The sequence below is a fragment of the Heterodontus francisci genome, unplaced genomic scaffold, assembly GCF_036365525.1.
Source record: "Heterodontus francisci isolate sHetFra1 unplaced genomic scaffold, sHetFra1.hap1 HAP1_SCAFFOLD_323, whole genome shotgun sequence".
Classification (NCBI taxonomy): domain Eukaryota; kingdom Metazoa; phylum Chordata; class Chondrichthyes; order Heterodontiformes; family Heterodontidae; genus Heterodontus; species Heterodontus francisci.
The window spans coordinates 885,169-897,668 of record NW_027141078.1 but is presented as its reverse complement, the minus strand read 5'-3'; the positions used below and the strand labels follow the sequence as shown (position 1 = coordinate 897,668).

At 53.4% G+C, this 12,500-nt stretch overlaps 1 protein-coding gene across 1 annotated transcript in view; it reads right to left on the bottom strand.

Moving 5' to 3' along the window:
• The window catches only part of LOC137361944 (amiloride-sensitive sodium channel subunit alpha-like), a 38,985-nt gene that overhangs the window by 5,489 nt on the left and 20,996 nt on the right, over positions 1-12,500 (bottom strand). The window contains exons 2-7 of the mRNA XM_068026525.1: positions 3,049-3,391; positions 2,481-2,781; positions 1,486-1,676; positions 1,094-1,197; positions 498-661; positions 266-364 (exon numbers count right to left, since the gene is read on the bottom strand). Of these exons, the coding sequence (XP_067882626.1) occupies positions 266-364; positions 498-661; positions 1,094-1,197; positions 1,486-1,676; positions 2,481-2,781; positions 3,049-3,391 (1,202 nt within the window). The remainder of the gene's footprint in view (positions 1-265; positions 365-497; positions 662-1,093; positions 1,198-1,485; positions 1,677-2,480; positions 2,782-3,048; positions 3,392-12,500) is intronic.

Genomic DNA, 12,500 nt, shown 5'->3' with positions numbered 1-12,500 from the left:
GCCTGCGGCCTATACACACTAAGTAACAGGCCCAACAGCCTGCAGCCTAGACACACTGAGTAACAGGCCCGACAGCCTGCGGCCTACACACGCTGAGTAACAGGCCCGACAGCCTGCAGCCTAGACACACTGAGTAACAGGCCCGACAGCCTGCGGCCTACTCACGCCAACCAGGTTGCTCCCCGCTCTCTCTGCTCGAACCTCCCCCATCCCCCCTCCCCCCGACCGCCGCGCCAACTCACTCCGCACCGCACGGCCCCATTACCTGCTGGGTGTACCCCGACTTGTAGAGGTTACCGACCCCGATCTCGCGACCGTCCTGCGTACAGTCGCTGTAGTGCCCCTCGAGACGGGAGACCAGCTCCTGGGACACAACAGACAGCAGTCAGACACTGGGGGTCATCGCTCCGAGAGTGAGGCCCCCCCCCCCACCTCTTGAACAGGAGTGACAGAAAGTGAACCTACACATCCCTCTTTAACAGGGAGCTGTTACTGACCTGCCGCATACTAATGGAGGTTTCCACACCCGGTCGAATATCGAAACCCCCGTCCTCCATGAACGGGGCCTTGTTCTGCTCATGCACCGCTACCCTGGCCCCAGCAACAGTCGAGAGCAGGGGGATATAATCCTTCTGCTGTATCTTCAGTAACAGTGAGAGACCTGCAGAGGAAGAGAGAGAGAGGGCAGTGCAGAGGGAGGTTTACTCTGTATCTAACCACCCCCCCACCCCCCCCGTGCTGTGCCTGTCCTGGGAGTGTTTGATGGGGGAAAGCATTGTCAGCTGCACCTCGTTGCTGCAACCAGCGCTCAGCATCTCCAATTAGGCAGCAGCAAACCCCCGTGCTGTACCTGTCCTGGGAGTGTTTGATGGGGGACAATGCAGAGGGAGCTTTACTCTGTATCTAACCCCCGTGCTGTGCCTGCCCTGGGAGTGTTTGATGGGGGAAAGCATTGTCAGCTGAACCTTGTTGCTGCAACCAGCACTCAGCACCTAAAATTAGGCAGCAGCAAATCCTGTACTGTACCTGTCCTGGGAGTGTTTGATGGGGGACAGTGTCGAGGGAGGTTTACTCTGTATTTTCTATCACTTACCACTCTCTTTCCCTGGCAAGGAGGAATGCCATGGGGATGTGCTGTTAATTCCATTAAACGTGTAGCAGTTTCCATAGATCGGGTGTGGAAATGTGGTAAAATTACTGGAATTAGAGAGAAGAGAGAATGAGAGAGAAACAAAGAGAAACCCTGTCACTCTCTGTCTTTCTATCTGTCTCTCTCTCTGTCTCTCTCGCTCTCTCTCACTGTCTCTCGCTCTTTCTCTTTCTCTTTGTCTCTGTCTCTCTCTCTTTGTCTCTCTCTCCTTTTCTCTCTCTCTCTCGCACTGTCTCTCTCTCTCTCTCTCTCTCTCTCTCTGCCTCTTTCTCTCCGTCTCTCTCTTTTATCTTTCGTCTCCTCCCCTCCTCTCCCTCCCCCCCTCCCTCGCCCACCTCTTGCTGCACGACATCCCATTGAACTTGCAGTCGAAGACGAACTCGGCGAGGCGCGCCTCCTCGGAGGGATCAGCGGTCCTCGGGACCAGCGACATGACGTTCAGGTAGTGGAAGGTGTACCACTCGCTGATCGCGTCTACGCCCGACGAGTGCCAGTTGTGGAAACAGTCGCTGCCCGTCTCGTTGCACTGCAGGGGACAAGAGAGGCGGGGTTTAATCCCCTTTCCACCCACGTTGGTACCCCCGGCGCTCTGCCCCAGCGCTCCGATCAGCAACCAGGTCGACCCGCTGCAAATAGTGGCCCTGGGGTGGCGGAGTGACTGGCGCCGCGCCGCCTAGTGCAGTCGAATAACAGAGCCACGATCCGCCAACCGACCCCACCCGTGGCAGCACGGCCACCCTCCCGGCCTGAACTGGATCATCCCCCCCACTGCGGAGAGCGGCCCCGGGGAGACCCACTGACAGGTGCCACGCCGCCTAGCGCAGTCGAATAGCAGAGCCACGTCCCATCCTGCGCCCCACACCCCACGCCCAACGCCCGGGACAGCGTGGCCACCCTCCCGACCCGAAATAGACGGTCCGCGCTGCGTATAGAGCGGCCCCGGGGGAGCCGCGGTGGCGGGGGGGCCTGCGCCGCCTCCCGCGGAGGAATAGCCGGGCTGGGTGTCCTGCCGGTAAGGAAGTAGATCGTCCCGCGGCGGAGGGAACCCCGGGGTGTGGTCTGGGAGGGGGGGGGGGGGTTTGCGGAGTGGGGAGGGGAAGCCGCGGCAGAGGGAGAAAGGGGAACCCCGTGCCGCCGCACACAGTCGAATAGCATGTTGGATCTCGGTCCGGTCCGAGCACGGGCGGGCGGCTTCAACTGCGGCCAGCTCCGACATGCCACCTCTGCCGCCCCGCCTGGACCACCCCATCCTAATCCTCACCCGCGCCCCCCCCCACCTCACCACCTACCCACAACCCCCACCCCCCCACGCCGTCCGTGGACCCCTTACCAGCTCGAAGCCGATCTTCCAGGAGCTGTTCTTCCTCAGGGGCGGGTTGTGGAGCCAGGCGTCCAGGGTGCCGTTGCTACCCGGGGAGCGCCGGCCACCGATGTCCAGGGAGGGAGCGTGCCGCCTCCCAGGGTCGATCAGCCGCAGGCCCAGCCGGCGCGGGATCCCCACCCGCCGCTGGGGAGCTGGTGCAGGCCGGCGGGCTGCCTTCCGCTGGGGGCCCTTGTAGCCGTACAGCGTGTAGAGGGCCTCCTCGGTCAGTAAATCCAACTCGTGGAGCTCAGCACGGACAGACTCATAGCTGGGGGGTCGGGACAAGAAATAGTTTGGTTAAAACTTCGGGATGGTGTGGAGGGAGTTTTACTCTGTATCTAATCCCGGGCTCTACCTGTCCTGGGGAGTGTTTGATGGGGGAAAGCATTGCCAGCTGAACCTCGTTGCTGCAACCAGCACTCAGCACCTGCAATTAGGCAGCAGCAAACCCTGTGCTGTCCCTGTCCTGGGGAGTGTTTGATGGGGGACAGTGTAGAGGGAGCTTTACTCTGTATCTAACCCGCCCCGTTCTTACCGATGAGGATTCAAGGTGCAGACGGTGACCGCAGGGAACGTTAGTGTTTTGGTGTCCACAGCCATCGAGATGGTGACCGGGTAGCGGAAATACTGCCCGAAAATTAAGCCGAACTGCCAGTACATTACACCAAAAAAGGCAGACATCAGCATTGCCCAGAATGTGGTTTTCATGTGATTCCTCTCTGAGCAGATCAGCCTCACAGCTCCATGGATCGTGGTGTTGGCACAGAAGAACTGGAGAATCTCCCTGTAGGAGCGGTGGAGCTCGATCAGTCCTTCCCTCCCTCTCTCCTCCTCCTCTTCCGCCTCAGTCCCCCGTTTCTCAGGCATCGCACAAACTCCTGCAAGCAGTGATGGAGATGCAGTGACACCACCCCTCAGTCCGTCTCTCTCTCTATCTCTATCTCTCTCAGTCCGTCTCTCTCTCTCTATCTCCGGTGACACCACCCCTCAGTCCGTCTCTCTCTCTATCTCTATCTCAGTCGGTCTCTCGCTCTCTATCTCCAGTGACACCACCACTCAGTCCATCTCTCTCTCTATCTCTATCTCTCTCAGTCCGTCTCTCTCTCTCCATCTCCAGTTACACCACCCCTCAGTCTGTCTCTCTCTCTATCTCTATCTCTCTCAGTCCGTCTCTCTCTCTCCATCTCCAGTTACACCACCCCTCAGTCTGTCTCTCTCTCTATCTCTATCTCTCTCACTCCGTCTCTCTCTCTCCATCTCCATTTACACCACCCCTCAGTCCGTCTCTCTCTCCATCTCTATCTCTCTCAGTCCGTCTCTCTCTCTCTAACTCCATTTACACCACCCCTCAGTCCGTCTCTCTCTCTCTCACTATCTCTCTCAGTCCGTCTCTCTCTCTCTAACTCCATTTACACCACCCCTCAGTCCGTCTCTCTCTCTATCTCTATCTCTCTCAGTCCGTCTCTCTCTCTCTATCTCCAGTGACACCACCCCTCAGTCCGTCTCTCTCTCCATTTCTATCTCTCTCAGTCCATCTCTCTCTCTCTATCTCCAGTTACACCACCCCTCAGTCAGTCTCTCTCTCTATCTCTATCTCTCTCACTCCGTCTCTCTCTCTCCATCTCCATTTACACCACCCCTCAGTCAGTCTCTCTCTCTATCTCTGTCTCTCTCAGTCCGTCTCTCTCTCTCTATCTACAGTGACAACATCCCTCAGTCAGTCTCTCTCTCGATCTCTATCTCTCTCAGTCCGTCTCTCTCTCTCTATCTCGAGTGACACCACCCCTCAGTCCGTCTCTCTCTCTATCTCTATCTCTCTCAGTCCGTCTCTCTCTCTCTCTATTTCCAGATACACCACCCCTCAGTCCGTCTCGCTCTCGATCTCTATCTCTCTCAGTCTGTCTCTCCCTCTGTATCTCCAGTGACACCACCCCTCAGTCCGTCTCTCTCTCTCTATCTCTCTCTCTCTCAGTCCGTCTCTCTCTCTCTATCTCCAGTTACACCACCCCTCAGTCTGTCTCTATCTCTATCTCTATCTCTCTCAGTCCGTCTCTCTCTCTCTATCTCCAGTGACACCACCCCTCAGTCCGTCTCTCTCTCTATCTCTATCTCTCTCAGTCCGTCTCTCTCTCTCTATCTCCAGTGACACCACCCCTCAGTCCGTCTCTCTCTCTATCTCTATCTCTCTCAGTCCGTCTCTCTCTCTCTATCTCCAGTGACACCACCCCTCAGTCTGTCTCTCTCTCTATCTCTATCTCTCTCAGTCCGTCTCTCTCTCTCTATCACCAGTTACACCACCCCTCAGTCCGTCTCTCTCTCTATCTCTATCTCTCTCAGTCCGTCTCTCTCTCTCTATCTCCAGTGACACCACCCCTCAGTCCGTCTCTCTCTCTATCTCTATCTCTCTCAGTCTGTCTCTCCCTCTCTATCTCCAGTGACACCACCCCTCAGTCCGTCTCGCTCTCGATCTCTATCTCTCTCAGTCTGTCTCTCCCTCTCTATCTCCAGTGACACCACCCCTCAGTCCGTCTCTCTCTCTATCTCTCTCTCTCTCAGTCCGTCTCTCTCTCTCTATCTCCAGTTACACCACCCCTCAGTCTGTCTCTATCTCTATCTCTATCTCTCTCAGTCCGTCTCTCTCTCTCTATCTCCAGTGACACCACCCCTCAGTATGTCTCTCTCTCTATATCTATGTCTCTCAGTCCATCTCTCTCTCTCTATCTACAGTGACAACATCCCTCAGTCCGTCTCTCTCTCTATCTCTATCTCTCTCAGTCCGTCTCTCTCTCTCTATCTCCAGTGACACCACCCCTCAGTCCGTCTCTCTCTCTATCTCTCTCTCTCTCAGTCCGTCTCTCTCTCTCTATCTCCAGTTACACCACCCCTCAGTCTGCCTCTATCTCTATCTCTATCTCTCTCAGTCCGTCTCTCTCTCTCTATCTCCAGTGACACCACCCCTCAGTCCGTCTCTCTCTCTATCTCTATCTCTCTCAGTCCGTCTCTCTCTCTCTATCTCCAGTGACACCACCCCTCAGTCCGTCTCTCTCTCTATCTATCTAAATCCGTCTCTCTCTCTCTATCTCCATTTACACCACCCTTCAGTCCATCTCTCTCTCTATCTCTATCTCTCTCAGTCCGTCTCTCCCTCTCTATCGCCAGTGACGCCACCCCTCAGTCCGTCTCTCTCTCTATCTCTATCTCTCTCAGTCCGTCTCTCTCTCTCTATCCCCATTTACACCACTCTTCAGTCCATCTCTCTCTCTATCTCTATCTCTCTCTGTCCGTCTCTCTCTCTCTATCTCGAGTGACACCACCCCTCCGTCCGTCTCTCTCTCTATCTCTATCTCTCTCTGTCCGTCTCTCTCTCTCTATCTCGAGTGACACCACCCCTCAGTCCGTCTCTCTCTCTATCTCTCTCAGTCCGTCTCTCTCTCTCTATCCCCATTTACACCACTCTTCAGTCCATCTCTCTCTCTATCTCTATCTCTCTCTGTCCGTCTCTCTCTCTCTATCTCGAGTGACACCACCCCTCCGTCCGTCTCTCTCTCTATCTCTATCTCTCTCTGTCCGTCTCTCTCTCTCTATCTCGAGTGACACCACCCCTCCGTCCGTCTCTCTCTCTATCTCTATCTCTCTCTGTCCGTCTCTCTCTCTCTATCTCGAGTGACACCACCCCTCAGTCCGTCTCTCTCTCTATCTCTATCTCTCTCAGTCCGTCTCTCTCTCTCCCCATCTCCAGTTACACCACCCCTCAGTCCGTCTCTATCTCTATCTCTATCTCTCTCAGACCGTCTCTCTCTCTCTATCTCCATTTACACCACCCCTCAGTCCATCTCTCTCTCTATCTCTATCTCTCTCAGTCCGTCTCTCTCTCTCTATCTCTATCTCTCTCAGTCTGTCTCTCCCTCTCTATCTCCAGTGACACCACCCCTCAGTCCGTCTCGCTCTCGATCTCTATCTCTCTCAGTCTGTCTCTCCCTCTCTATCTCCAGTGACACCACCCCTCAGTCCGTCTCTCTCTCTATCTCTCTCTCTCTCAGTCCGTCTCTCTCTCTCTATCTCCAGTTACACCACCCCTCAGTCCGTCTCTCTCTCTATCTCTATCTCTCTCAGTCCGTCTCTCTCTCTCTATCTCCAGTGACACCACCCCTCAGTCCGTCTCTCTCTCTATCTCTCTCTCTCTCAGTCCGTCTCTCTCTCTCTATCTCCAGTTACACCACCCCTCAGTCTGTCTCTATCTCTATCTCTATCTCTCTCAGTCCGTCTCTCTCTCTCTATCTCCAGTGACACCACCCCTCAGTCCGTCTCTCTCTCTATCTCTATCTCTCTCAGTCCGTCTCTCTCTCTCTATCTCCAGTGACACCACCCCTCAGTCCGTCTCTCTCTCTATCTCTCTCTCTCTCAGTCCGTCTCTCTCTCTCTATCTCCATTTACACCACCCCTCAGTCCATCTCTCTCTCTATCTCTATCTCTCTCAGTCCGTCTCTCTCTCTATCGCCAGTGACGCCACCCCAAAGTCCGTCTCTCTCTCTATCTCTATCTCTCTCAGTCCGTCTCTCTCTCTCTATCTCTATCTCTCTCAGTCTGTCTCTCCCTCTCTATCTCCAGTGACACCACCCCTCAGTCCGTCTCGCTCTCGATCTCTATCTCTCTCAGTCTGTCTCTCCCTCTCTATCTCCAGTGACACCACCCCTCAGTCCGTCTCTCTCTCTATCTCTCTCTCTCTCAGTCCGTCTCTCTCTCTCTATCTCCAGTTACACCACCCCTCAGTCTGTCTCTATCTCTATCTCTATCTCTCTCAGTCCGTCTCTCTCTCTCTATCTCCAGTGACACCACCCCTCAGTCCGTCTCTCTCTCTATCTCTATCTCTCTCAGTCCGTCTCTCTCTCTCTATCTCCAGTGACACCACCCCTCAGTCCGTCTCTCTCTCTATCTCTCTCTCTCTCAGTCCGTCTCTCTCTCTCTATCTCCAGTTACACCACCCCTCAGTCTGCCTCTATCTCTATCTCTATCTCTCTCAGTCCGTCTCTCTCTCTCTATCTCCAGTGACACCACCCCTCAGTCCGTCTCTCTCTCTATCTATCTAAATCCGTCTCTCTCTCTCTATCTCCATTTACACCACCCTTCAGTCCATCTCTCTCTCTATCTCTATCTCTCTCAGTCCGTCTCTCCCTCTCTATCGCCAGTGACGCCACCCCTCAGTCCGTCTCTCTCTCTATCTCTATCTCTCTCAGTCCGTCTCTCTCTCTCTATCCCCATTTACACCACTCTTCAGTCCATCTCTCTCTCTATCTCTATCTCTCTCTGTCCGTCTCTCTCTCTCTATCTCGAGTGACACCACCCCTCCGTCCGTCTCTCTCTCTATCTCTATCTCTCTCAGTCCGTCTCTCTCTCTCCCCATCTCCAGTTACACCACCCCTCAGTCCGTCTCTATCTCTATCTCTATCTCTCTCAGTCCGTCTCTCTCTCTCTATCTCCATTTACACCACCCCTCAGTCCATCTCTCTCTCTATCTCTATCTCTCTCAGTCCGTCTCTCTCTCTCTATCTCTATCTCTCTCAGTCTGTCTCTCCCTCTCTATCTCCAGTGACACCACCCCTCAGTCCGTCTCGCTCTCGATCTCTATCTCTCTCAGTCTGTCTCTCCCTCTCTATCTCCAGTGACACCACCCCTCAGTCCGTCTCTCTCTCTATCTCTCTCTCTCTCAGTCCGTCTCTCTCTCTCTATCTCCAGTTACACCACCCCTCAGTCTGTCTCTATCTCTATCTCTATCTCTCTCAGTCCGTCTCTCTCTCTCTATCTCCAGTGACACCACCCCTCAGTCCGTCTCTCTCTCTATCTCTATCTCTCTCAGTCCGTCTCTCTCTCTCTATCTCCAGTGACACCACCCCTCAGTCCGTCTCTCTCTCTATCTATCTAAATCCGTCTCTCTCTCTCTATCTCCATTTACACCACCCTTCAGTCCATCTCTCTCTCTATCTCTATCTCTCTCAGTCCGTCTCTCCCTCTCTATCGCCAGTGACGCCACCCCTCAGTCCGTCTCTCTCTCTATCTCTATCTCTCTCAGTCCGTCTCTCTCTCTCTATCCCCATTTACACCACTCTTCAGTCCATCTCTCTCTCTATCTCTATCTCTCTCTGTCCGTCTCTCTCTCTCTATCTCGAGTGACACCACCCCTCCGTCCGTCTCTCTCTCTATCTCTATCTCTCTCTGTCCGTCTCTCTCTCTCTATCTCGAGTGACACCACCCTTCAGTCCATCTCTCTCTCGATCTCTATCTCTCTCAGTCTGTCTCTCCCTCTCTATCTCCAGTGACACCACCCCTCAGTCCGTCTCTCTCTCTCTATCTCTCTCTCTCTCAGTCCGTCTCTCTCTCTCTATCTCCAGTTACACCACCCCTCAGTCTGTCTCTATCTCTATCTCTATCTCTCTCAGTCCGTCTCTCTCTCTCTATCTCCAGTGACACCACCCCTCAGTCCGTCTCGCTCTCGATCTCTATCTCTCTCAGTCTGTCTCTCCCTCTCTATCTCCAGTGACACCACCCCTCAGTCCGTCTCTCTCTCTATCTCTATCTCTCTCAGTCCGTCTTTCTCTCTCTATCTCCAGTTACACCACCCCTCAGTCCGTCTCTCTCTCTATCTCTATCTCTCTCAGTCCGTCTCTCTCTCTCTATCTCCAGTTACACCACCCCTCAGTCCGTCTCTCTCTCTATCTCTATCTCTCTCAGTCCGTCTCTCCCTCTCTATCTCCAGTGACACCACCCCTCAGTCCGTCTCTCTCTCTATCTCTCTCTCTCTCAGTCCGTCTCTCTCTCTCTATCTCCAGTGACACCACCCCTCAGTCCGTCTCTCTCTCTATCTCTATCTCTCTCAGTCCGTCTCTCTCTCTCTATCTCCAGTTACACCACCCCTCAGTCCGTCTCTCTCTCTATCTCTATCTCTCTCAGTCCGTCTCTCTCTCTCTATCTCCAGTGACACCACCCCTCAGTCCGTCTCTCTCTCTATCTCTCTCTCTCTCAGTCCGTCTCTCTCTCTCTATCTCCAGTTACACCACCCCTCAGTCCGTCTCTCTCTCTATCTCTATCTCTCTCAGTCTGTCTCTCCCTCTCTATCTCCAGTGACACCACCCCTCAGTCCGTCTCTCTCTCTCTATCTCTCTCTCTCTCAGTCCGTCTCTCTCTCTCTATCTCCAGTTACACCACCCCTCAGTCTGTCTCTATCTCTATCTCTATCTCTCTCAGTCCGTCTCTCTCTCTCGATCTCCAGTTACACCACCCCTCAGTCCGTCTCTCTCTCTATCTCTATCTCTATCTCTCTGTCCGTCTCTCTCTCTCCATCTCCAGTTACACCACCCCTCAGTCTGTCTCTATCTCTCTCTCTATCTCTATCTCTCTGTCCGTCTCTCTCTCTCCATCTCCAGTTACACCACCCCTCAGTCTGTCTCTATCTCTATCTCTATCTCTCTCAGTCCGTCTCTCCCTCTCTATCGCCATTGACACCACCCCACAGTCCGTCTCTCTCTCTATCTCTATCTCTCTCAGTCCGTCTCTCTCTCTCTATCTCCAGTTACACCACCCCTCAGTCTGTCTCTATCTCTATCTCTATCTCTCTCAGTCCGTCTCTCTCTCTCTATCTCCATTTACACCACCCCTCAGTCCGTCTCTCTCTCTATCTCTATCTCTCTCAGTCCGTCTCTCTCTCTCTATCTCCATTTACACCACACCTCAGTCCGTCTCTCTCTCTATCTCTATCTCTCTCAGTCCGTCTCTCCCTCTCTATCTCCAGTGACACCACCCCTCAGTCCGTCTCTCTCTCTATCTCTATCTCTCTCAGTCCGTCTCTCTCTCTATCTCTATCTCTCTCAGTCCGTCTCTCTCTCTCTATCTCCATTTACACCACACCTCAGTCCGTCTCTCTCTCTATCTCTATCTCTCTCAGTCCGTCTCTCCCTCTCTATCTCCAGTGACACCACCCCTCAGTCCGTCTCTCTCTCTATCTATCTAAATCCGTCTCTCTCTCTATCTCCATTTACACCACCCTTCAGTCCATCTCTCTCTCTATCTCTATCTCTCTCAGTCCGTCTCTCCCTCTCTATCGCCAGTGACGCCACCCCTCAGTCCGTCTCTCTCTCTATCTCTATCTCTCTCAGTCCGTCTCTCTCTCTCTATCCCCATTTACACCACTCTTCAGTCCATCTCTCTCTCTATCTCTATCTCTCTCTGTCCGTCTCTCTCTCTCTATCTCGAGTGACACCACCCCTCCGTCCGTCTCTCTCTCTATCTCTATCTCTCTCTGTCCGTCTCTCTCTCTCTATCTCGAGTGACACCACCCCTCAGTCCGTCTCTCTCTCTATCTCTATCTCTCTCAGTCCGTCTCTCTCTCTATCTCTCTAAATCCGTCTCTCTCTCTCTATCCCCATTTACACCACCCTTCAGTCCATCTCTCTCTCTATCTCTATCTCTCTCAGTCCGTCTCTCTCTCTATCTCTCTAAATCCGTCTCTCTCTCTCTATCCCCATTTACACCACCCTTCAGTCCATCTCTCTCTCTATCTCTATCTCTCTCAGTCCGTCTCTCCCTCTCTATCTCCAGTGACACCACCCCTCAGTCCGTCTCTCTCTCTATCTCTCTCTCTCTCAGTCCGTCTCTCTCTCTCTATCTCCAGTGACACCACCCCTCAGTCCGTCTCTCTCTCTATCTCTATCTCTCTCAGTCCGTCTCTCTCTCTCTATCTCCAGTTACACCACCCCTCAGTCCGTCTCTCTCTCTATCTCTATCTCTCTCAGTCCGTCTCTCTCTCTCTATCTCCAGTGACACCACCCCTCAGTCCGTCTCTCTCTCTATCTCTCTCTCTCTCAGTCCGTCTCTCTCTCTCTATCTCCAGTTACACCACCCCTCAGTCCGTCTCTCTCTCTATCTCTATCTCTCTCAGTCTGTCTCTCCCTCTCTATCTCCAGTGACACCACCCCTCAGTCCGTCTCTCTCTCTCTATCTCTCTCTCTCTCAGTCCGTCTCTCTCTCTCTATCTCCAGTTACACCACCCCTCAGTCTGTCTCTATCTCTATCTCTATCTCTCTCAGTCCGTCTCTCTCTCTCTATCTCCAGTGACACCACCCCTCAGTCCGTCTCTCTCTCTATCTCTATCTCTCTCAGTCCGTCTCTCTCTCTTTATCTCCACTGACACCACCCCTCAGTCCGTCTCTCTCTCTATCTCTATCTCTCTCAGTCCGTCTCTCTCTCTCTATCTCCAGTGACACCACCCCTCAGTCCGTCTCTCTCTCTATCTCTATCTCTCTCAGTCCGTCTCTCCCTCTCTATCTCCAGTGACACCACCCCTCAGTCCGTCTCTCTCCCTATCTCTATCTCTCTCAGTCCGTCTCTCTCTCTCTATCTCCAGTGACACCACCCCTCCGTCCGTCTCTCTCTCTATCTCTATCTCTCTCAGTCCATCTCTCTCTCTCTATCTCCAGTGACACCACCCCTCCGTCCGTCTCTCTCTCTATCTCTATCTCTCTCTGTCCGTCTCTCTCTCTCCATCTCCAGTTACACCACCCCTCAGTCCGTCTCTCTCCCTATCTCTATCTCTCTCAGTCCGTCTCTCTCTCTCTATCTCCAGTGACACCACACCTCAGTCCGTATCTCTCTCTCTCTCTCTGTCTCTCTCTCTGTCTCTCTTTCTATCTGTCTCTCTCTCCTCTGTCTCTCTCTCTCCTGTCTTTCTCTCTCTATCTCTCTGTCTCTCTGTGTCTCTCTCTGTCTCTCTCTCTATCTGTCTGTCTCGCTCTCTCTCTCTCTCCTATCTTTCTCTCTCTCTCTCTCTGTCTCTCTGTCTCTCACTCTATCTCTGTCTCTCTCTGTCTCTCTCTCTATCTGTCTCTCTCTCTCCTGTCTGTCTCTCTCTTTCTATCGCTCTCTCTCTCTCTCTCCGCACTGAGCGGTGCCTCACCTGGACCCTCTGATTTCGGTGTTGTTTTTCCAGGTTGGTTTCTA